Here is a 24,987-nt window from a genome sequence, read left to right on the forward strand (position 1 = left end):
TTCCCCTCTGGCAGGAAACTACCTTCCCCTCTGGCAGGGAACTACCTTCCCTTCTGGCAGGAAACTACCTTCCCCTCTGGCAGGAAACTACCTTCCCTTCTGGCAGGAAACTACCTCTGGCCCTTCCCTCTGGCAGGAAACCTTCCCCCTCTGGCAGGAAACTACCTTCCCCTCTGGCAGGAAACTACCTTCCCTTCTGGCAGGAAACTACCTTCCCTCTGGCAGGAAACTACCTTCCCTTCTGGCAGGAAACTACCTTCCCTCTGGCAGGAAACTACCTTCCCTTCTGGCAGGAAACTACCTTCCCTCTGGCAGGAAACTACCTTCCCTTCTGGCAGGAAACTACCTTCCCTCTGGCAGGAACCTACCTTCCCTCTGGCAGGAAACTACCTTCCTCTGGCAGGAACCTTCCCCTACCTTCCTCTGGCAGGAAACTACCTTCCCTTCTGGCAGGAAACTACCTTCCCTCTGGCAGGAAACTACCTTCCCTTCTGGCAGGAAACTACCTTCCCTCTGGCAGGAAACCTACCTTCCCTCTGGCAGAACTACCTTCCCTTCTGGAAACTACCTTCCCTCTGGCAGGAACCTACCTTCCTCTGGCAGGAAACTACCTGGCAGGAAACCCTTTCTGGCAGGAAACTACCTTCCCTTCTGGCAGGAAACTTCCCTTCCTTCTGGCAGGAACCTACCTTCCCTCTGGCAGGAAACTACCTTCCCTCTGGCAGGAAACCTACCTTCCCTTCCCTCTGGCAGGAAACTACCTTCCCTCTGGCAGGAAAATTACCTTCCCTCTGGCAGGAAACTACCTTCCCTCTGGCAGGAACCTACCTTCCCTCTGGCAGGAAACTACCTTCCCTCTGGCAGGAAACTGCCTTCCCTCTGGCAGGAAACTACCTTCCAGGAAACTACCTTCCTCTCTGGCAGGAAACTGCCTTCCCCTCTGGCAGGAAACTACCTTCCCTCTGGCAGGAAACTGCCTTCCTCTGGCAGGAAACTGCCTTCCCTCTGGCAGGAAACTGCCTTCCCTCTGGCTGGAAACTACCTTCCCCTCTGGCAGGAAAAACTGCCTTCCCTTCTGGAAACAGGAAACTTCCTTCCCTTCTGGCAGGAAACTGCCTTCCCTTCTGGCAGGAAACTGGCAGGAAACCTTCCCCTCTGGCAGGAACTACTGAAACTACCTTCCCTCTGGCCCTTCCTCTGGCAGGAAACTGCCTTCCCTTCTGGCAGGAAACTACCTTCCCTCTGGCAGGAAACTACCTTCCCCTCTGGCAGGAAACTACCTTCCCCTCTGGCAGGGAACTACCTTCCCTTCTGGCAGGAAACTACCTTCCCCTCTGGCAGGAAACTGCCTTCCCCTCTGGCAGGAAACTGCCTTCCCCTCTGGCAGGAAACTGCCTTGGCAGGAAACCCTTCCCTGGAAACTGCCTTCCCCTCTGGCAGGAAACTGCCTTCCCCTCTGGCAGGAAACTGCCTTCCCTTCTGGCAGGAAACTTCCTTCCCTTCTGGCAGGAAACTACCTTCCCTTCTGGCAGGAAACCATCTTCCCTCTGGCAGGAAACGACCTTCCCTCTGGCAGGAAACGACCTTCCCTCTGGCAGGAACAACCTTCCCTCTAGCAGGAAACTACCTTCCCTCTGGCATGAAACAACCTTCCCCTCTGGCAGGAACAACCTTCCCTCTGACAGGAAACTACCTTCCCTCTGGCAGGAAACTACCTTCCCTCTGGCAGGAAACTACCTTCCATCTGGCAGGAAACTGCCTTCCCTCTGGCAGGAAACTACCTTCCCTTCTGGCAGGAAATACCTTCCATCTGGCAGGAAACTACCTTCCACCTGGCAGGAACCTACCTTCCCTTCTGGCAGGAAACTACCTTCCATCTGGCAGGAAACTGCCTTCCCTCTGGCAGGAAACTACCTTCCCTTCTGGCAGGAAACTACCTTCCATCTGGCAGGAAACTACCTTCCACCTGCCAGGAAACTACCTTCCCTTCTGGCAGGAAACTACCTTCCCTTCTGGCAGGAAACTACCTTCCCTCTGGCAGGAAACTACCCTGTGATGTCACAGAGAAGCCTTTTTCAGGACCTCTTCTGATCTTTTTAACCACAGATCATAGAAACATAAACACGTGGTATTGTTCTGGAGATAATGAATATGAGGGTGAAAAGTGGCAGAACTGCCCTTTAATATGTGTTTGTTGTAAAAGTGTAAGTAAAAATATCATTATAGCAGACACTTATGTCCAAAGCATATATATACGGTAGGAGTCAAAATTTTGGACACACCTACTCGTTCAAGGGTATTCCTTTATTTGTACTATTTTCTACATTGTAGAGTAATAGTGAAAACATCAAAACTATGAAATAACACATATGGAATCATGTAGTAACTCCAAAAAGTGTTTAAAAAAAAAAGAAAAATATTTTACATTTGAAATTCTTCAAAGTAGCCACCCTTTGCCTTGATGACAGCGTTGCACACTGATGACATTCTCTCAACCAGCTTCTTGAGGTAGTCACCTGGTATGCATTGACTAGGTGTGTCTGGGTGTGTGTATTCTCTAGGTGACGTGTGTGGGCCACATCATAGGAGCGGTAGTAGCAGACACTCAGGCTCACGCTCAGAGAGCAGCCAAGGCCGTGAAGATCACCTACCAGGAACTACAGCCTGTAATCATCACCATACAGGACGCCATTACCCATCAGTCCTTCTTCCAGCCGGTTAGAACCATCCAGAGGGGAGACCTGGACCAAGGGTTCACACAGGCTGACCACATCCTGGAGGGTGAGTGTGTGTGTGAGGGTGAGTCTGTGAGGGTGTGTGAGTGTGAGTGAGTGAGTGTGTATGAGTGTGAGTGAGAGTGTGTGAGGGTGAGTCTGTGAGAGTGAGGGTGTGAGTGAGGGTGAGTCTGTAAGGGTGAGGGTGAGTGTGAGGGTGAGTGTGAGGGTGAGTCAGTGAGTCAGTGAGTGAGTGAGTGAGTGAGTGAGTGTGTGATCATGTGTCTGTATTACCAGGTGAGATGCATATGGGAGGCCAGGAACACTTCTACCTGGAGACCAACGTTACTGTAGCTGTACCTAAAGGAGAGGATGGAGAGATGGAGCTGTTTGTCTCTACTCAGTCTGCTACCAAGACCCAGGTACACACACACACACACACACACACACACAGACTTGCGCAGCTAACCTAGGTGGGGACATACAATTCAGTCCCATTCAAAATCCTATTTTCCTTAACCCAAAAACCTAACCTTAACCCTAACCCTAGTTCCTAACCCTAACCCTAAATCTAACCCTAGATCCTAACCCTAACTCCTAACCCTAACCCTAAAACTAACCCTAGCTCCTAACCCAAAAACTAATTCTAACACTAATTCTAACCTTAACCCTAAAACCCAATGGAAATGACATTTGAACTTGTGGGGACCAGCAAAATGTCCCCAGTTGGTCAACAACAAAAACTGTTTTACAATTCTTGTAGAGGCTACTGGTCCCCACAAGTATGGTTAAACACATCCACACACACACATTCAAACACTCACTCACTCTCTCTCTCTCTTTCTAGTCTCTGGTTGCTAAGGCGTTGGGTGTCCCGGCCAGTAGAGTGGTGATCAGAGTGAAGAGGATGGGAGGAGGATTCGGAGGGAAGGAGAGCAGGTCAACCATCCTGTCTACCATGGTTGCTGTGGCTGCTCAGAAGTAAGATGACGCACAAATGTAGATCACTCCAGATTCAAAGCAAAATTGTTGGTTTTTGTAGGTTCGCAAGACGCCGAGAGACACTGTCCAGAGCAAAAAAAAACTGTCCAGACCAACAACAAAAAAAATCAGTGCCAGGAGCTTGGATTGAACCCGGGTCTATAAAATGAGAGTCAGCTACAAAACTAAACCGTGGAGTTTTTTTTCTGATCTTAACCAATCAGAATGAATGCCTGAATTGAATTAGCACTATTCTAAACCCAAACCCCAAACATTTGGAATTAATGTCTGATTGTTAACCAATTGGATTTACTGCCTTTCTGTTTTACTAAACCAAGTCGGAATTAATGTCTCACTGTTTTACCAAACCAAGTCGGAATTAATGTCTGATTGTTAACCAATTGGAATTAACGTCTTTCTGTTTTACTAAACCAAGTCGGAATTAATGCCTCACTGTTTTACCAAACGAAGTCGGAATTAATGTCTGATTGTTAACCAATTGGAATTAACGTCTTTCTGTTTTACTAAACCAAGTCGGAATTAATGCCTCACTGTTTTACTTAACCAAGTCGGAATTAATGTCTCACTGTTTTACCAAACCAAGTCGGAATTAATGTCTGATTGTTAACCAATTGGAATTAACGTCTTTAATGTTTTACTAAACCAAGTCGGAATTAATGACTCACTGTTTTACTAAACCAAGTCGGAATTAATGCCTTTCTGTTTTACTAAACCAAGTCGGACTTAATGCTTAAACAATTTCAGTCAAAACCGGTCACTAGGGGCAACAGCGAGCGCTAGTACAATGAAGTAGGCTTGAGATTTGCTAGGATGGTGAATGGGCGTAATCCGTGGACTCCAGGTCCAAGGGTAGCATGTTAAATCCCACTGATTGGCACTGCTATAGAATGTTAAATCCAACTGATGGGCACTGCTATAGAATGTTAAATCCCACTGATTGGCACTGCTATAGAATGTTAAATCCCACTGATTGGCACTGCTATAGAATGTTAAATCCCACTAATGGACACTACTATAGAATGTTAAATCCCACTGATGGACACTACTATAGAATGTTAAATCCCACTGATTGGCACTGCTATAGAATGTTAAATCCCACTAATGGACACTACTATAGAATGTTAAATCCCACTGATTGTCACTGCCGTGTCAACAAACTTTTCAAAATTTGATGTTTGGAGAATTGTGGGAAAAATTCTAATTTCGCAGTGAGACTGGGAAGTTGTTGTGAAATGCACACACTCGGGCGCACAGAACCAAAAAAAGGATGCAAACATACAGTACACACACACACACACACACAAAAACACACACTTCGTTACTGAAACTCTCTTTGTGTGTGTGTGGTGTCAGGTTGAAGAGGCCAGTGAGATGTATGTTGGATAGAGATGAAGACATGCTGGTGACGGGAGGACGACACCCCTTCTATGGACGTTACAAGGTAGGACATGCCTGTACACACACAGACACAGGCACAGACACACACACACACACACATTCAAACACACACATGCATACACAAACCACAGAAAACAACGCAATCTATAAGTCCAGTCAAGAAGTACTATGGACACAGTTATATGAACTTGACACAAAAAAAATGCAGATTATTAATTGATAGTAGCAATGAACAATAATATATATATATTTGTATAAAGACAGGACAATACAGTAATCATATTATGAATATTTACCTGGATTTGGGTGAGGCACATCATTTAATAATAACTTTCAAAACTCAAAGTAATTTGTGTTTAAACTATTTTGTGACTAACAAGTGAAGAGGAAACATAGCACACAGGTAAGTTCTGACTTATTACTAAACTCAGCTATATAGCAGGTTGACAAGGTAAGTTCTGACTTATTACTAAACACAGCTATACAGGTATAAGGTAAGTTCTGACTTATTACTAAACTCAGCTATACAGGTATAAGGAAAGTTCTGACTTATTACTAAACACAGCTATACAGGTATAAGGTAAGTTCTGACTTATTACTAAACTCAGCTATACAGCAGGTTGACAAGGTAAGTTCTGACTTATTACTAAACACAGCTATACAGGTTTAAGGTAAGTTCTGACTTATTACTAAACTCAGCTATACAGGTATAAGGTAAGTTCTGACTTATTACTAAACTCAGCTATACAGGTATAAGGTAAGTTCTGACTTATTACTAAACTCAGCTATACAGCAGGTTGACAAGGTAAGTTCTGACCAGGGATGTTCTCTGTTTAGTGAGTCCTCCAGATCAGAGGCAGTAGGGATGACCAGGGATGTTCTCTGTTTAGTGAGTCCTCCAGATCAGAGGCAGTAGGGATGACCAGGGATGTTCTCTGTTTAGTGAGTCCACCAGATCAGAGGCAGTAGGGATGACCAGGGATGTTCTCTGTTTAGTGAGTCCTCCAGATCAGAGGCAGTAGGGATGACCAGGGATGTTCTCTGTTTAGTGAGTCCACCAGATCAGAGGCAGTAGGGATGACCAGGGATGTTCTCTGTTTAGTGAGTCCACCAGATCAGTGGCAGTAGGGATGACCAGGGATGTTCTCTGTTTAGTGAGTCCTCCAGATCAGAGGCAGTAGAGACGACCAGGGATGTTCTCTTGATAAGTATGTGAATTGGACCATTTTCAGGTCAAAAATTAACGAGTAGTTTCGAGTGTCAGGGAAAACGTATGCAGTAAAAAGTACATTATTTTCATTAGGAATGTAGTGAAGTAAAAGTAAAAGTTGGCAAAAATAAAAAATAGTAAAGTAAAACACTTAAAAAAACGACTTATGTAGTACTTTAAGATATTTTTACTTTACACCACTGGATGTTATTATAAATCTGTCATGTATCAGGACGATGAAGCCAATGGAACAGCAGGCTACCACAGGGATAGTCTACCACAGGCATAGTCTACCACAGGGATAGTCTACCACAGGGATAGTCTACCACAGGGATAGGCTACCACAGGGATAGTCTACCACAGGGATAGGCTACCACAGGGATAGTCTACCACAGGGATAGGCTACCACAGGCATAGTCTACCAGAGGGATAGTCTACCACGGGGATAGGCTACCACGGGGATAGGCTACCACAGGGATAGTCTACCACAGAGATAGTCTACCACAGAGATAGTCTACCACAGGGATAGTCTACCACGGGGATAGGCTACCACGGGGATAGTCTACCACAAGGATAGTCTACCACAGGGATAGTCTACCACAGAGATAGTCTACCACAGGGATAGTCTACCACGGGGATAGGCTACCACGGGGATAGTCTACCACGGGGATAGTCTACCACAGGGATAGTCTACCACAGGGATAGGCTACCACAGGGATAGGCTACCACAGGGATAGGCTACCACAAGGATAGGCTACCACGGGGATAGTCTACCATGGGGATAGTCTACCACAGGGATAGGCTACCACAGGGATAGTCTACCACGGGGATAGTCTACCACGGGGATAGTCTACCATGGGGATAGTCTACCACAGGGATAGGCTACCACAGGGATAGGCTACCACAGGGATAGTCTACATAGGGATAGTCTACATGGGGATAGTCTACCATGGGGATAGTCTACCACAGGGATAGGCTACCACAGGGATAGGCTACCACAGGGATAGGCTACCACAGGGATAGTCTACCACGGGGATAGTCTACCACAGGGATAGGCTACCACAGGGATAGCGTTACCACGGGGATAGTCTACCACAGGGATAGTCTACCACAGGGATAGTGTTACCACGGGGATAGTCTACCACAGGGATAGTCTACCACAGGGATAGTCTACCACGGGGATAGTCTACCACGGGGATAGTCTACCACGGGGATAGTCTACCACGGGGATAGTCTACCATGGGGATAGTCTACCACAGGGATAGTCTACCACGGGGATAGTCTACCATGGGGATAGTCTACCATGGGGATAGTGTTACCACTGGGATAGTCTACCACGGGGATAGTGTTACCACTGGGATAGTCTACCACAGGGATAGTCTACCATGGGGATAGTCTACCATGGGGATAGTCTACCACAGGGATAGTCTACCACGGGGATAGTTTACCATGGGGATAGTCTACATTTACATTTACATTTAAGTCATTTAGCAGACGCTCTTATCCAGAGCGACTTACAAATTGGTGCATTCACCTTATGACATCCAGTGGAACAGTAGTGCATCTAAATCTTTTAAGGGGGAGGGGGGGTGAGAGGGATTACTTTATCCTATCCTAGGTATTCCTTAAAGAGGTGGGGTTTCAGGTGTCTCCGGAAGGTGGTGATTGACTCCGCTGTCCTGGCGTCGTGAGGGAGTTTGTTCCACCATTGGGGGGCCAGAGCAGCGAACAGTTTTGACTGGGCTGAGCGGGAACTGTACTTCCTCAGTGGTAGGGAGGCGAGCAGGCCAGAGGTGGATGAACGCAGTGCCCTTGTTTGGGTGTAGGGCCTGATCAGAGCCTGGAGGTACTGAGGTGCCGTTCCCCTCACAGCTCCGTAGGCAAGCACCATGGTCTTGTAGCGGATGCGAGCTTCAACTGGAAGCCAGTGGAGGGAGCGGAGGAGCGGGGTGACGTGAGAGAACTTGGGAAGGTTGAACACCAGACGGGCTGCGGCGTTCTGGATGAGTTGTAGGGGTTTAATGGCACAGGCAGGGAGCCCAGCCAACAGCGAGTTGCAGTAATCCAGACGGGAGATGACAAGTGCCTGGATTAGGACCTGCGCCGCTTCCTGTGTGAGGCAGGGTCGTACTCTGCGGATGTTGTAGAGCATGAACCTACAGGAACGGGCCATCGCCTTGATGTTAGTTGAGAACGACAGGGTGTTGTCCAGGATCACGCCAAGGTTTTTAGCGCTCTGGGAGGAGGACACAATGGAGTTGTCAACCGTGATGGCGAGATCATGGAATGGGCAGTCCTTCCCCGGGAGGAAGAGCAGCTCCATCTTGCCGAGGTTCAGCTTGAGGTGGTGATCCGTCATCCACACGGATATGTCTGCCAGACATGCAGAGATGCGATTCGCCACCTGGTCATCAGAAGGGGGAAAGGAGAAGATTAATTGTGTGTCGTCTGCATAGCAATGATAGGAGAGACCATGTGAGGTTATGACAGAGCCAAGTGACTTGGTGTATAGCGAGAATAGGAGAGGGCCTAGAACAGAGCCCTGGGGGACACCAGTGGTGAGAGCACGTGGTGTGGAGACGGATTCTCGCCACGCCACCTGGTAGGAGCGACCTGTCAGGTAGGACGCAATCCAAGCGTGGGCCGCGCCGGAGATGCCCAACTCGGAGAGGGTGGAGAGGAGGATCTGATGGTTCACAGTATCGAAGGCAGCCGATAGGTCTAGAAGGATGAGAGCAGAGGAGAGAGAGTTAGCTTTAGCAGTGCGGAGCGCCTCCGTGATACAGAGAAGAGCAGTCTCAGTTGAATGACTAGTCTTGAAACCTGACTGATTTGGATCAAGAAGGTCATTCTGAGAGAGATAACGGGAGAGCTGGCCAAGGACGGCACGTTCAAGAGTTTTGGAGAGAAAAGAAAGAAGGGATACTGGTCTGTAGTTGTTGACATCGGAGGGATCGAGTGTAGGTTTTTTCAGAAGGGGTGCAACTCTCGCTCTCTTGAAGACGGAGGGGACGAGCCAGCGGTCAGGGATGAGTTGATGAGCGAGGTGAGGTAAGGGAGAAGGTCTCCGGAAATGGTCTGGAGAAGAGAGGAGGGGATAGGGTCAAGCGGGCAGGTTGTTGGGCGGCCGGCCGTCACAAGACGCGAGATTTCATCTGGAGAGAGAGGGGAGAAAGAGGTCAGAGCACAGGGTAGGGCAGTGTGAGCAGAACCAGCGGTGTCGTTTGACTTAGCAAACGAGGATCGGATGTCGTCGACCTTCTTTTCAAAATGGTTGACGAAGTCATCTGCAGAGAGGGAAGAGGGGGAGGGGAGGAGGATTCAGGAGGGAGGAGAAGGTTGCAAAGAGCTTCCTAGGGTTAGAGGCAGATGCTTGGAATTTAGAGTGGTAGAAAGTGGCTTTAGCAGCAGAGAGAGAAGAGGAAAATGTAGAGAGGAGGGAGTGAAAAGATGTCAGGTCCGCAGGGAGGCGAGTTTTCCTCCATTTCCGCTCGGCTGCCCGGAGCCCTGTTCTGTGAGCTCGCAATGAGTCGTCGAGCCACGGAGCGGGAGGGGAGGACCGAGCCGGCCTGGAGGATAGGGGACATAGAGAGTCAAAGGATGCAGAAAGGGAGGAGAGGAGGGTTGAGGAGGCAGAATCAGGAGATAGGTTGGAGAAGGTTTGAGCAGAGGGAAGAGATGATAGGATGGAAGAGGAGAGAGTAGCGGGGAGAGAGAGCGAAGGTTGGGACGGCGCGATACCATCCGAGTAGGGGCAGTGTGGGAAGTGTTGGATGAGAGCGAGAGGGAAAAGGATACAAGGTAGTGGTCGGAGACTTGGAGGGGAGTTGCAACGAGGTTAGTGGAAGAACAGCATCTAGTAAAGATGAGGTCGAGCGTATTTCCTGCCTTGTGAGTAGGGGGGAAGGTGAGAGGGTGAGGTCAAAAGAGGAGAGGAGTGGAAAGAAGGAGGCAGAGAGGAATGAGTCAAAGGTAGGCGTGGGGAGGTTAAAGTCGCCCAGAACTGTGAGAGGTGAGCCGTCCTCAGGAAAGGAGCTTATCAAGGCATCAAGCTCATTGATGAACTCTCCGAGGGAACCTGGAGGGCGATAAATGATAAGGATGTTAAGCTTGAAAGGGCTGGTAACTGTGACAGCATGGAATTCAAAGGAGGCGATAGACAGATGGGTAAGGGGAGAAAGAGAGAATGACCACTTGGGAGAGATGAGGATCCCGGTGCCACCACCCCGCTGACCAGAAGCTCTCGGGGTGTGCGAGAACACGTGGGCAGACGAAGAGAGAGCAGTAGGAGTAGCAGTGTTGTCTGTGGTGATCCATGTTTCCGTCAGTGCCAAGAAGTCGAGGGACTGGAGGGAGACATAGGCTGAGATGAACTCTGCCTTGTTGGCCGCAGATCGGCAGTTCCAGAGGCTACCGGAGACCTGGAACTCCACGTGGGTCGTGCGCGCTGGGACCACCAGATTAGGGTGGCCGCGGCCACGCGGTGTGGAGCGTTTGTATGGTCTGTGCAGAGAGGAGAGAACAGGGATAGACAGACACATAGTTGACAGGCTACACAAGAGGCTACGCTAATGCAAAGGAGATTGGAATGACAAGTGGACTACACGTCTCGAGTGTTCAGGAAGTTAAGCTTACGTAGCAAGAATCTTATTGACTAAAATGATTAAAATGATACAGTACTGCTGAAGTAGGCTAGCTGGCAGAGGCTGCGTTGTTGACTATGTAGGCTAGCTGGCATTGGCTGCGTTGTTGACACTACACTAATCAAGTCGTTCCGTTGAGTGTAATAGTTTCTACTGTGCTGCTATTCGGGGCTAGCTGGCTAGCTAGCAGTGTTGATTACGTTACGTTGCGTTAAAAGAACGACAATAGCTGGCTAGCTAACCTAGGAAATCGCTCTAGACTACACAATTATCTTTGATACAAAGACGGCTATGTAGCTAGCTATGTAGCTAGCTACGATCAAACAAATCAAGCCGTTGTACTGTAATGAAATGAAATGAAAAATGTGATACTACCTGTGGAGCGAGCGAAATGCGACCGGATTGTTGAGTGCAGAAGTTCTGTTCGGTAGACGTTGGCTAGCTGTTGGCTAGCTAGCAGAGTCTCCTATGTTAAGGACGACATAAAACTACACACTCTAAACTACACAATTATCTTGGATACGAAGACAGCAAAGACAACTATGTAGCTAGCTAACACTACACTAATCAAGTCGTTCAGTTGAGTGTAATAGTTGTGCTGCTAATCGGTAGACGGTGGACTAGCTAACGGTGGACGTTAGCTAGCTGGCTAGCTGCAGGGCAGTGTAGACTGCGTTAGGACGACGAAATACGATAATTACGCAATTATCTATGACACAAAGACGGCTATGTAGCTAGCTAAGAAGAAATTGCTAAGATTAGACAAATCAAACCGTTGTACTATAATGAAATGTAATGAAATGTAATACTACCTGCGGACCGAGTGCAGATGCGACCGCTCGCTCCAACCCGGAAGTGCAAAGTCTACCATGGGGATAGTGTTACCACTGGGATAGTCTACCACGGGGATAGTGTTACCACTGGGATAGTCTACCACAGGGATAGTCTACCATGGGGATAGTCTACCATGGGGATAGTCTACCCCAGGGATAGGCTACCACAAGGATAGTGTTACCACTGGGAAAGTCTACCACAGGGATAGTCTACCACAGGGATAGTGTTACCACTGGGATAGTCTACCATGGGGATAGTCTACCATGGGGATAGTGTTACCACTGGGATAGTCTACCATGGGGATAGTCTACCATGGGGATAGTCTACATAGGGATAGTCTACATGGGGATAGTCTACATGGGGATAGTCTACCATGGGGATAGTCTACCACGGGGATAGTCTACCACAGGGATAGTGTTACCACGGGATAGTCTACCATGGGGATAGTCTACCACGGGGATAGTCTACCACGGGTATAGTCTACCACGGGGATAGTCTACTATGGGGATAGTCTACCACGGGGATAGTCTACCACGGGGATAGTCTACCACGGGGATAGTCTACCACAGGGATAGTGTTACCACGGGATAGTCTACCACGGGGATAGTCTACCACAGGGATAGTGTTACCACGGGATAGTCTACCATGGGGATAGTCTACCACGGGGATAGTCTACCACAGGGATAGTGTTACCACGGGGATAGTCTACCATGGGGATAGTCTACCATGGGGATAGTCTACCACAGGGATAGTCTACATGGGGATAGTCTACCACAGGGATAGTGTTACCACGGGGATAGTCTACCATGGGGATAGTCTACCACTGGGATAGTCTACTATGGGGATAGTCTACCACGGGGATAGTCTACCACAGGGATAGTGTTACCACGGGGATAGTCTACCATGGGGATAGTCTACCACTGGGATAGTCTACTATGGGGATAGTCTACCACGGGGATAGTCTACCACAGGGATAGTCTACCACAGGGATAGTGTTACCACGGGATAGTCTACCATGGGGATAGTCTACCACAGGGATAGTGTTACCACGGGATAGTCTACCATGGGGATAGTCTACCACGGGGATAGTCTACCACGGGGATAGTCTACCACGGGGATAGTCTACCACAGGGATAGTGTTACCACGGGATAGTCTACCACGGGGATAGTCTACCACGGGGATAGTCTACCACAGGGATAGTGTTACCACGGGATAGTCTACCATGGGGATAGTCTACCACGGGGATAGTCTACCACAGGGATAGTGTTACCACGGGGATAATCTACCATGGGGATAGTCTACCATGGGGATAGTCTACCACAGGGATAGTCTACATGGGGATAGTCTACCACAGGGATAGTGTTACCACGGGGATAGTCTACCATGGGGATAGTCTACCACTGGGATAGTCTACTATGGGGATAGTCTACCACGGGGATAGTCTACCACAGGGATAGTGTTACCACGGGGATAGTCTACCATGGGGATAGTCTACCACTGGGATAGTCTACTATGGGGATAGTCTACCACGGGGATAGTCTACCACGGGGATAGTCTACCACAGGGATAGTGTTACCACGGGATAGTCTACCATGGGGATAGTCTACCACAGGGATAGTCTACCACGGGGATAGTCTACCACGGGGATAGTCTACCACGGGGATAGTCTACCACGGGGATAGTCTACCACAGGGATAGTGTTACCACGGGGATAGTCTACCATGGGGATAGTCTACCACTGGGATAGTCTACTATGGGGATAGTCTACCACGGGGATAGTCTACCACGGGGATAGTCTACCACAGGGATAGTGTTACCACGGGATAGTCTACCATGGGGATAGTCTACCACAGGGATAGTCGGGATACCACGGGATAGTCTACCACGGGATAGTCTACCACGGGGATAGTCTACCACGGGATAGTCTACCACGGGGATAGTCTACCACAGGGATAGTCTACCACAGGGATAGTCTACCACGGGGATAGTCTACCCCAGGGATAGTCTACCATGGGGATAGTCTACCACGGGGATAGTCTACCACGGGGATAGTCAACCATGGGGATAGTCTACCATGGGGATAGTCTACCACGGGGATAGTCTACCATGGGGATAGTCTACCACGGGATAGTCTACCATGGGGATAGTCTACCACGGGGATAGTCTACCACAAGGATAGTGTTACCACTGGGATAGTCTACCACAGGGATTGTCTACCACAGGGATAGTGTTACCACTGGGATAGTCTACCATGGGGATAGTCTACCATGGGGATAGGCTACCACAGGGATAGTCTACCACAGGGATAGTCTACCATGGGGATAGTCTACCATGGGGATAGTCTACCATGGGGATAGTCTACCACAGGGATAGTCTACCATGGGGATAGTCTACCACGGGGATAGTCTACCACGGGGATAGGCTACCACAGGGATAGTCTACCATGGGGATAGTCTACCACTGGGATAGTCTACCACAGGGATAGTCTACCACAGGGATATACTGGGATAGTCTACCACAGGGATAGTCTACCACAGGGGATAGTCTACCACAGGGATAGTCTACCATGGGGATAGTCTACCATGGGGATAGTCTACCATGGGGGATAGTCTACCATGGGGATAGTCATGGGGATAGTCTACCACGGGGATAGTCTACCACAGGGATAGTGTTACCACGGGATAGTCTACCACGGGGATAGTCTACCACGGGGATAGTCTACCACAGGGATAGTGTTACCACGGGATAGTCTACCATGGGGATAGTCTACCACGGGGATAGTCTACCACAGGGATAGTGTTACCACGGGGATAATCTACCATGGGGATAGTCTACCATGGGGATAGTCTACCACAGGGATAGTCTCATGGGGATAGTCTACCACAGGGATAGTGTTACCACGGGGATAGTCTACCATGGGGATAGTCTACCACTGGGATAGTCTACTATGGGGATAGTCTACCACGGGGATAGTCTACCACAGGGATAGTGTTACCACGGGGATAGTCTACCATGGGGATAGTCTACCACTGGGATAGTCTACTATGGGGATAGTCTACCACGGGGATAGTCTACCACGGGGATAGTCTACCACAGGGATAGTGTTACCACGGGATAGTCTACCATGGGGATAGTCTACACATGGGGATAGTCTACCACAGGGATAGTCTACCATGGGGATAGGGGATAGTCTACCACGGGGATAGTCTACCACGGGGATAGTCTACCACAGGGATAGTGTTACCACAGGGATAGTCTACCATGGGGATAGTCTACCACTGGGATAGTCTACTATGGGGATAGTCTACCACGGGGATAGTCTACCACGGGGATAGTCTACCACAGGGATAGTGTTACCACGGGATAGTCTACCATGGGGATAGTCTACCACAGGGATAGTCTACCACGGGGATAGTCTACCACGGGGATAGTCTACCACGGGGATAGTCTACCACGGGGATAGTCTACCACGGGGATAGTCTACCACGGGGATAGTCTACCATGGGGATAGTCTACCACGGGGATAGTCTACCACAGGGATAGTCTACCACAGGGATAGTCTACCACGGGGATAGTCTACCCCGGGGATAGTCTACCCCAGGGATAGTCTACCATGGGGATAGTCTACCACGGGGATAGTCTACCACGGGGATAGTCAACCATGGGGATAGTCTACCACGGGGATAGTCTACCACGGGGATAGTCTACCACGGGGATAGTGTTACCACTGGGATAGTCTACCACAGGGATAGTCTACCACAGGGATAGTGTTACCACTGGGATAGTCTACCCCATGGGGATAGTCTACCATGGGGATAGTCTACCACAGGGATAGTCTACCACAGGGATAGTCTACCATGGGGATAGTCTACCATGGGGATAGTCTACCACGGGGATAGTCTACCATGGGGATAGTCTACAGGGATATGTCTACCATGGGGATAGTCTACCATGGGATAGTCTACCCCAGGGATAGTCTACCACAGGGATAGTCTACCATGGGGATAGTCTACCACTGGGATAGTCTACCACAGGGATAGTCTACCACGGGGATAGTCTACCATGGGGATAGTCTACCACAGGGATAGTCTACCATGGGGATAGTCTACCACAGGGATAGTCTACCATGGGGATAGTCTACCATGGGGATAGTCATGGGGATAGTCTACCATGGGGATAGTCTACCACAGGGATAGTGTTACCACGGGATAGTCTACCATGGGGATAGTCTACGGGATAGTCTACCCATGGGGATAGTCTACCATGGGGATAGTCTACCATGGGGATAGTCTACCACAGGGATAGTGTTACCACGGGGATAATCTACCATGGGGATAGTCTAGTCCATGGGGATAGTCTACCACAGGGATAGTCTACATGGGGATAGTCTACCACAGGGATAGTGTTACCACGGGGATAGTCTACCATGGGGATAGTCTACCACTGGGATAGTCTACCATGGGGATAGTCTACCACGGGGATAGTCTACCACAGGGATAGTGTTACCATGGGGATAGTCTCTGGGATAGTCCATGGGGATAGTCTACCACTGGGATAGTCTACCACAGGGATAGTGTTACCACGGGATAGTCTACCATGGGGATAGGGATAGTCTACCACAGGGATAGTGTTACCACGGGGATAGTCTAGTACCATGGGGGATAGTCTACCACAGGGATAGATAGTACCACTGGGGATAGTCTACCATGGGGATAGTCTACCACAGGGATAGTGTTACCACTCGGGATAGTCTACCATGGGGATAGTCTACCACAGGGATAGTCTACCACAGGGATAGTCTACCATGGGGATAGTCTACCATGGGGATAGTCTACGGGGATAGTCTACCAGGGGGATAGTCTACCACGGGGATAGTCTCAGGGATAGTGTTACCATGGGGATAGTCTACCATGGGGATAGTCTACCACAGGGATAGTCTACCATGGGGATATACTGGGTGTTACCATGGGGATAGTCTACCATGGGGATAGTCTACCACAGGGATACTGGGATAGTCGGGGATAGTCTACCATGGGGATAGTCTACCACAGGGGGTTACCATGGGATAGTCTACCATGGGGATAGTCTACCACGGGGATAGTCTACCACAGGGATAGTCTACCACGGGATAGTCTACATGGGGATAGTCTACCACAGGGATAGTCTACCATGGGGATAGTCTACCACGGGGATAGTCTACCACAGGGATAGTCTACCACAGGGGATAGGGGATAGTCTACCACGGGGATAGTCTACCACGGGATAGTCTACCATGGGGATAGTCTACCACAGGGATAGTCTACCACAGGGATAGTACCACTGGGATAGTCTACATGGGGATAGTCTACCATGGGGATAGTCTACCACATAGGGGATAGTCTATGGGGATAGTCTACCACTGGGATAGTCTACCATGGGGATAGTCTACCACGGGGATAGTCTACCACAGGGATAGTCTACCACAGGGATAGTGTTACCATGGGGATAGTCTACCATGGGGATAGTCTACCACAGGGATAGTCTACCACGGGATAGTCTACCACGGGGATAGTCTACCATGGGGATAGTCTACCCACGGGGATAGTCTACCACGGGGATAGTCTACCACAGGGATAGTGTTACCACTGGGATAGTCTACCACGGGGATAGTCTACCACGGGGATAGTCTACCACAGGGATAGTGTTACCATGGGGATAGTACCATGGGGATAGTCTACCACAGGGATAGTCTACCACAGGGATAGTGTTACCACGGGGTAGTCTACCACAGGGATAGTGTTACCACTGGGATAGTCTACCATGGGGATAGTCTACCATGGGGATGGGATAGTCTACCATGGGGATAGTCTACACAGTGTTGGGGATAGTCTACCATGGGGATAGTCTACCATGGGATAGTCTACATGGGGATAGTCTGGGGATAGTCTACCACGGGGATAGTCTACACAGGGATAGTGTTACCACGGGATAGTCTACCATGGGGATAGTCTACCATGGGATAGTCTACCATGGGGATAGTCTACCACGGGGATAGTCTACCACGGGGATAGTCTACCACGGGGATAGTCTACCACAGGGATAGTCTACCATGGGGATAGTCTACCACAGGGATAGTGTTACCACGGGGATAGTCTACCATGGGGATAGTCTACCACTGGGATAGTCTACCATGGGGATAGTCTACCACGGGATAGTCTACCATGGGATAGTCTACCACGGGGATAGTCTACCACAGGGATAGTTACCACTGGGATAGTCTACCATGGGGATAGTCTACCATGGGGATAGTCTACCACTGGGATAGTCTACCATGGGGATAGTCTACCATGGGGATAGTCTACCATGGGGATAGTCTACCACAGGGATAGTCTACATGGGGATAGTCTACATGGGGATAGTCTACCATGGGGATAGTCTACCACTGGGATAGTCTACCACAGGGATAGTCTACCACGGGATAGTCTACCATGGGGATAGTCTACCATGGGGATAGGGATAGTCTACCACGGGGATAGTCTACCACAGGGATAGTCTACCACGGGATAGTCCACGGGGATAGTCTACCACGGGATAGTCTACCACAGGGATAGTGTTACCACGGGATAGTCTACCATGGGGATAGTCTACCACAGGGATAGTCTACCACGGGGATAGTCTACCATGGGGATAGGGGATAGTCTACCACAGGGATAGTGTTACTGGGGATAGTCTACCATGGGGATAGTCTACCATGGGGATAGTCTACCACAGGGATAGTCTACCATGGGGATAGTCTACCACAGGGATAGTACTATGGGATTACCACGGGGATAGTCTACCACGGGGATAGTCTACCACTGGGATAGTCTACCATGGGGATAGTCTACCACGGGGATAGTCTACCACAGGGATAGTCTACCACGGGGATAGTCTACCATGGGGATAGTCTACCACTGGGATAGTCTACCATGGGGATAGTCTACCACGGGGATAGTCTACCACTGGGGATAGTCTACCACAGGGATAGTGTTACCATGGGATAGTCTACCATGGGGATAGTCTACCACAGGGATAGTGTTACCACGGGATAGTCTACCATGGGGATAGTCTACCACGGGATAGTCTACCACGGGGATAGTCTACCACGGGGATAGTCTACCACGGGGATCGGGGATAGTCTACCACGGGATAGTCTACCACGGGGATAGTCTACCACGGGGATAGTCTACCACAGGGATAGTGTTACCACAGGGATAGTCTACCATGGGGATAGTCTACCACGGGGATAGTCTACCACAGGGATAGTGTTACCACTGGGATAGTCTACCATGGGGATAGTCTACCATGGGGATAGTCTACCACTGGGATAGTCTACCACATGGGGATAGTCTACCACATGGGGATAGTGTTAGTCACAGGGATAGTCTACACATGGGATAGTCTACCATGGGGATAGTCTACCATGGGGATAGTCTACCATGGGGATAGTCTACCACAGGGATAGTCTACCACGGGGATAGTCTACCATGGGGATAGTCTACCATGGGATAGTCTACTATGGGGATAGTCTACCCAGGGATAGTCTACCACGGGGATAGTCTACCACAGGGATAGTCTACCACAGGGATAGTCTACCATGGGGATATAGGGATGTCTACCACTGGGAGTCTACGGGGATAGTCTACCATGGGGATAGTCTACCACCAGGATAGTCTACCACTGGGATAGTCTACCACAGGGATAGTCTACCACAGGGATAGTGTTACCACTGGGATAGTCTACCATGGGGATAGTCTACCATGGGGATAGTCTACCACAGGGATAGTCTACCACAGGGATAGTCTACCATGGGGATAGTCTACCATGGGGATAGTCTACCATGGGGATAGTCTACCATGGGGATAGTCTACCACGGGGATAGTCTACCATGGGGATAGTCTACCATGGGGATAGTCTACCCCAGGGATAGGCTACCACAAGGATAGTGTTACCACTGGGATAGTCTACCACAGGGATAGTCTACCACAGGGATAGTGTTACCACTGGGATAGTCTACCATGGGGATAGTCTACCATGGGGATAGGCTACCACAGGGATAGTCTACCACAGGGATAGTCTACCATGGGGATAGTCTACCATGGGGATAGTCTACCACAGGGATAGTCTACCACGGGGATAGTCTACCACAGGGATAGGCTACCACAGGGATAGTCTACCATGGGGATAGTCTACCACTGGGATAGTCTACCACAGGGATAGTCTACCATGGGGATAGTCTACCACTGGGATAGTCTACCACAGGGATAGTCTACCACAGGGATAGTCTACCACAGGGATAGTCTACCACGGGGATAGTCTACCATGGGGATAGTCTACCATGGGGATAGTCTACCCCAGGGATAGGCTACCACAAGGATAGTGTTACCACTGGGATAGTCTACCACAGGGATAGTCTACCACAGGGATAGTGTTACCACTGGGATAGTCTACCATGGGGATAGGCTACCACAGGGATAGTCTACCACAGGGATAGTCTACCATGGGGATAGTCTACCATGGGGATAGTCTACCATGGGGATAGTCTACCACGGGGATAGTCTACCACGGGGATAGGCTACCACAGGGATAGTCTACCATGGGGATAGTCTACCACAGGGATAGTCTACCATGGGGATAGTCTACCACTGGGATAGTCTACCACAGGGATAGTCTACCATGGGGATAGTCTACCACAGGGATAGTCTACCACAGGGATAGTCTACCACGGGGATAGTCTACCATGGGGATAGTCTACCATGGGGATAGTGTTACCACTGGGATAGTCTACCACGGGGATAGTGTTACCACTGGGATAGTCTACCACAGGGATAGTCTACCATGGGGATAGTCTACCATGGGGATAGTCTACCCCAGGGATAGGCTACCACAAGGATAGTGTTACCACTGGGAAAGTCTACCACAGGGATAGTCTACCACAGGGATAGGCTACCACAGGGATAGGCTACCACAGGGATAGTCTACCACGGGGATAGTCTACCACGGGGATAGTCTACCATGGGGATAGTCTACCACAGGGATAGGCTACCACAGGGATAGGCTACCACAGGGATAGTCTACATAGGGATAGTCTACATGGGGATAGTCTACCATGGGGATAGTCTACCACAGGGATAGGCTACCACAGGGATAGGCTACCACAGGGATAGGCTACCACAGGGATAGTCTACCACGGGGATAGTCTACCACGGGGATAGGCTACCACAGGGATAGCGTTACCACTGGGATAGTCTACCACAGGGATAGTCTACCACAGGGATAGTGTTACCACAGGGATAGTCTATAGTCACAGGGATAGTCTACCACGGGGATAGTCTACCATGGGGATAGTCTACTAGGGATAGTCTACCACGGGGATAGTCTACCCAGGGATAGTGTCTACCACGGGGATAGTCTACCATGGGGATAGTCTACCATGGGGATAGGGATGTTACCACTGGGATAGTCTACCACGGGGATAGTGTTACCACTGGGATAGTCTACCACAGGGATAGTCTACCACGGGGATAGTCTACCATGGGGATAGTCTACCCCAGGGATAGGCTACCACAAGGATAGTGTTACCACTGGGAAAGTCTACCACAGGGATAGTCTACCACAGGGATAGTGTTACCACTGGGATAGTCTACCATGGGGATAGTGCTACCACTGGGATAGTCTACCATGGGGATAGTCTACCATGGGGATAGTCTACCATGGGGATAGTCTACATAGGGATAGTCTACATGGGGATAGTCTACATGGGGATAGTCTACCATGGGGATAGTCTACCACGGGGATAGTCTACCACAGGGATAGTGTTACCACGGGATAGTCTACCATGGGGATAGTCTACCACGGGGATAGTCTACCACGGGTATAGTCTACCACGGGGATAGTCTACTATGGGGATAGTCTACCACGGGGATAGTCTACCACGGGGATAGTCTACCACGGGGATAGTCTACCACAGGGATAGTGTTACCACGGGATAGTCTACCACGGGGATAGTCTACCACGGGGATAGTCTACCACAGGGATAGTGTTACCACGGGATAGTCTACCAGTCTACCACGGGGATAGTCTACCACAGGGATAGTGTTACCACGGGGATAGTCTACCATGGGGATAGTCTACCATGGGGATAGTCTACAGGGATAGTCTACAGTCTACCACAGGGATAGTGTTACCACGGGGATAGTCTACCATGGGGATAGTCTACCACTGGGATAGTCTACTATGGGGATAGTCTACCACGGGGATAGTCTACCACAGGGATAGTGTTACCACGGGGATAGTCTACCATGGGGATAGTCTACCACTGGGATAGTCTACTATGGGGATAGTCTACCACGGGGATAGTCTACCACAGGGATAGTCTACCACAGGGATAGTGGGGATAGTCTACCATGGGGATAGTCTACCACAGGGATAGTCTACCATGGATAGTCTACCATGGGGATAGTCTACCACGGGGATAGTCTACCACGGGGATAGTCTACCACGGGGATAGTCTACCATGGGGATAGTCTACACGGGGATAGTCTAGGGGATAGTCTACCACAGGGGATAGTCTACCATGGGGATAGTACCACAGGGATAGTGTTACCACGGGATAGTCTACCATGGGGATAGTCTACCATGGGGATAGTCTACCACAGGGATAGTGTTACCACGGGGATAATCTACCATGGGGATAGTCTACCATGGGGATAGTCTACCACAGGGATAGTCTGCATGGGGATAGTCTACCACAGGGATAGTGTTACGGGGATAGTCTACCATGGGGATAGTCTACCATGGGACAGTCTACCATGGGGATAGTCTACCACGGGGATAGTCTACCACAGGGATAGTGTTACCACGGGATAGTCTACCATGGGGATAGTCTACCACTGGGGATAGTCTACCACAGGGATAGTCTACCACGGGGGATAGTCTACAGGGATAGTGTTACCACGGGATAGTCTACCATGGGGATAGGGGATAGTCGGGGATAGTCTACCACGGGATAGGGGATAGTCTACCATGGGGATAGTGTTACCACGGGGATAGTCTACCACAGGGATAGTGATATTACCACTGGGATAGTCTACCACAGGGATAGTCTACCACGGGGATAGTCTACCATGGGGATAGTCTACCCCAGGGATAGGCTACCACAAGGATAGTGTTACCACTGGGAAAGTCTACCACAGGGATAGTCTACCACAGGGATAGTGGGGATAGTCTACCATGGGGATAGTGTTACCACTGGGATAGTCTACCATGGGGATAGTCTACCATGGGGATAGTCTACCATGGGGATAGTCTACATAGGGATAGTCTACATGGGGATAGTCTACATGGGGATAGTCTACCATGGGGATAGTCTACCACGGGATAGTCTACCACAGGGATAGTGTTACCACTGGGATAGTCTACCATGGGGATAGTCTACCACGGGGATAGTCTACCACGGGATAGTCTACCACAGGGGATGGGGATAGTCTACCACGGGGATAGTCACAGGGATAGTCTACCACGGGGATAGTCTACCACAGGGATAGTGTTACCACGGGATAGTCTACCATGGGGATAGTCTACCACAGGGATAGTCTACCACAGGGATAGTGTTACCATGGGGATAGTCTACCATGGGGATAGTCTACCCGGGGATAGTCTACCACAGGGATAGTGGGGATAGTCTACCATGGGGATAGTCTACCATGGGGATAGTCTACCACAGGGATAGTCTACATGGGGATAGTCTACCACAGGGATAGTGTTACCACGGGGATAGTCTACCATGGGGATAGTCTACCACTGGGATAGTCTACTATGGGGATAGTCTCTAGTCTACCACAGGGATAGTGTTACCACGGGGATAGTCTACCATGGGGATAGTCTACCACTGGGATAGTCTACTATGGGGATAGTCTACCACGGGGATAGTCTACCACAGGGATAGTCTACCACAGGGATAGTGTTACCATGGGATAGTCTACCATGGGGATAGTCTACCACAGGGATAGTGTTACGGGATAGTCTATCATGGGGATAGTCTACCACGGGGATAGTCTACCACAGGGATAGTCTACCACGGGGATAGTCTACCATGGGGATAGTCTACCACGGGGATAGTCTACCACGGGGATAGTCTACCACAGGGATAGTCTACCATGGGGATAGTCTACCACGGGGATAGTCTACCACAGGGATAGTGTTACCACGGGATAGTCTACCACGGGGATAGTCTACCACGGGGATAGTCTACCACAGGGATAGTGGGGATAGTCTACCATGGGGATAGTCTACCATGGGGATAGTCTACCACAGGGATAGTCTACATGGGGATAGTCTACCACAGGGATAGTGTTACCACGGGGATAGTCTACCATGGGGATAGTCTACCACTGGGATAGTCTACTATGGGGATAGTCTACCATGGGGATAGTCTACCACAGGGATAGTGTTACCACGGGGATAGTCTACCATGGGGATAGTCTACCACTGGGATAGTCTACTATGGGGATAGTCCATGGGGATAGTCTACCACGGGGATAGTCTACCACAGGGATAGTGTTACCACGGGATAGTCTACCATGGGGGGATAGTCTACCACGGGGGATAGTCTACCACGGGATAGTCTACCACAGGATAGTCTACCATGGGGATAGTGTTACCACGGGGATAGTCTACCACAGGGATAGTCTACCACAGGGATAGTCTACCACCACAGGGATAGTCTACCATGGGGATAGTCTACCATGGGGATAGTCTACCACAGGGATAGTCTACCACGGGGATAGTCACCATGGGGATAGTCTACCACAGGGATACCATGGGGATAGTCTACCACGGGATAGTCTACCATGGGGATAGTCTACCATGGGGAGTCTACCCCAGGGATCTACCACAAGGATAGTGTTACCACTGGGATAGTCTACCACAGGGATAGTCTACCACAGGGATAGTGTTACCACTGGGATAGTCTACCACGGGATAGTCTACCATGGGGATAGGCCACAGGGATAGTCTACCACAGGGATAGTCTACCATGGGGATAGTCTACCATGGGGATAGTCTACCATGGGGATAGTCTACCATGGGGATAGTCTACCACGGGATAGCTACCACAGGGATAGTCTACCATGGGGATAGTCTACCACTGGGATAGGGGATAGTCTA

The 24,987-nt window shown here is 49.7% G+C and overlaps 1 protein-coding gene across 2 annotated transcripts in view; it reads left to right on the top strand.

Moving 5' to 3' along the window:
* The window catches only part of xdh (xanthine dehydrogenase), an 88,078-nt gene that overhangs the window by 41,330 nt on the left and 21,761 nt on the right, over window positions 1-24,987 (top strand). For both annotated transcript variants that reach the window (XM_065004370.1, XM_065004371.1), the window contains exons 18-21: window positions 2,562-2,781; window positions 3,012-3,136; window positions 3,562-3,695; window positions 5,070-5,157. In XM_065004370.1, coding sequence (XP_064860442.1) covers window positions 2,562-2,781; window positions 3,012-3,136; window positions 3,562-3,695; window positions 5,070-5,157 — 567 coding nt within the window. The remainder of the gene's footprint in view (window positions 1-2,561; window positions 2,782-3,011; window positions 3,137-3,561; window positions 3,696-5,069; window positions 5,158-24,987) is intronic.

Source organism: Oncorhynchus nerka, linkage group LG18, assembly GCF_034236695.1.
Source record: "Oncorhynchus nerka isolate Pitt River linkage group LG18, Oner_Uvic_2.0, whole genome shotgun sequence".
In the NCBI taxonomy this organism is placed as follows: domain Eukaryota; kingdom Metazoa; phylum Chordata; class Actinopteri; order Salmoniformes; family Salmonidae; genus Oncorhynchus; species Oncorhynchus nerka.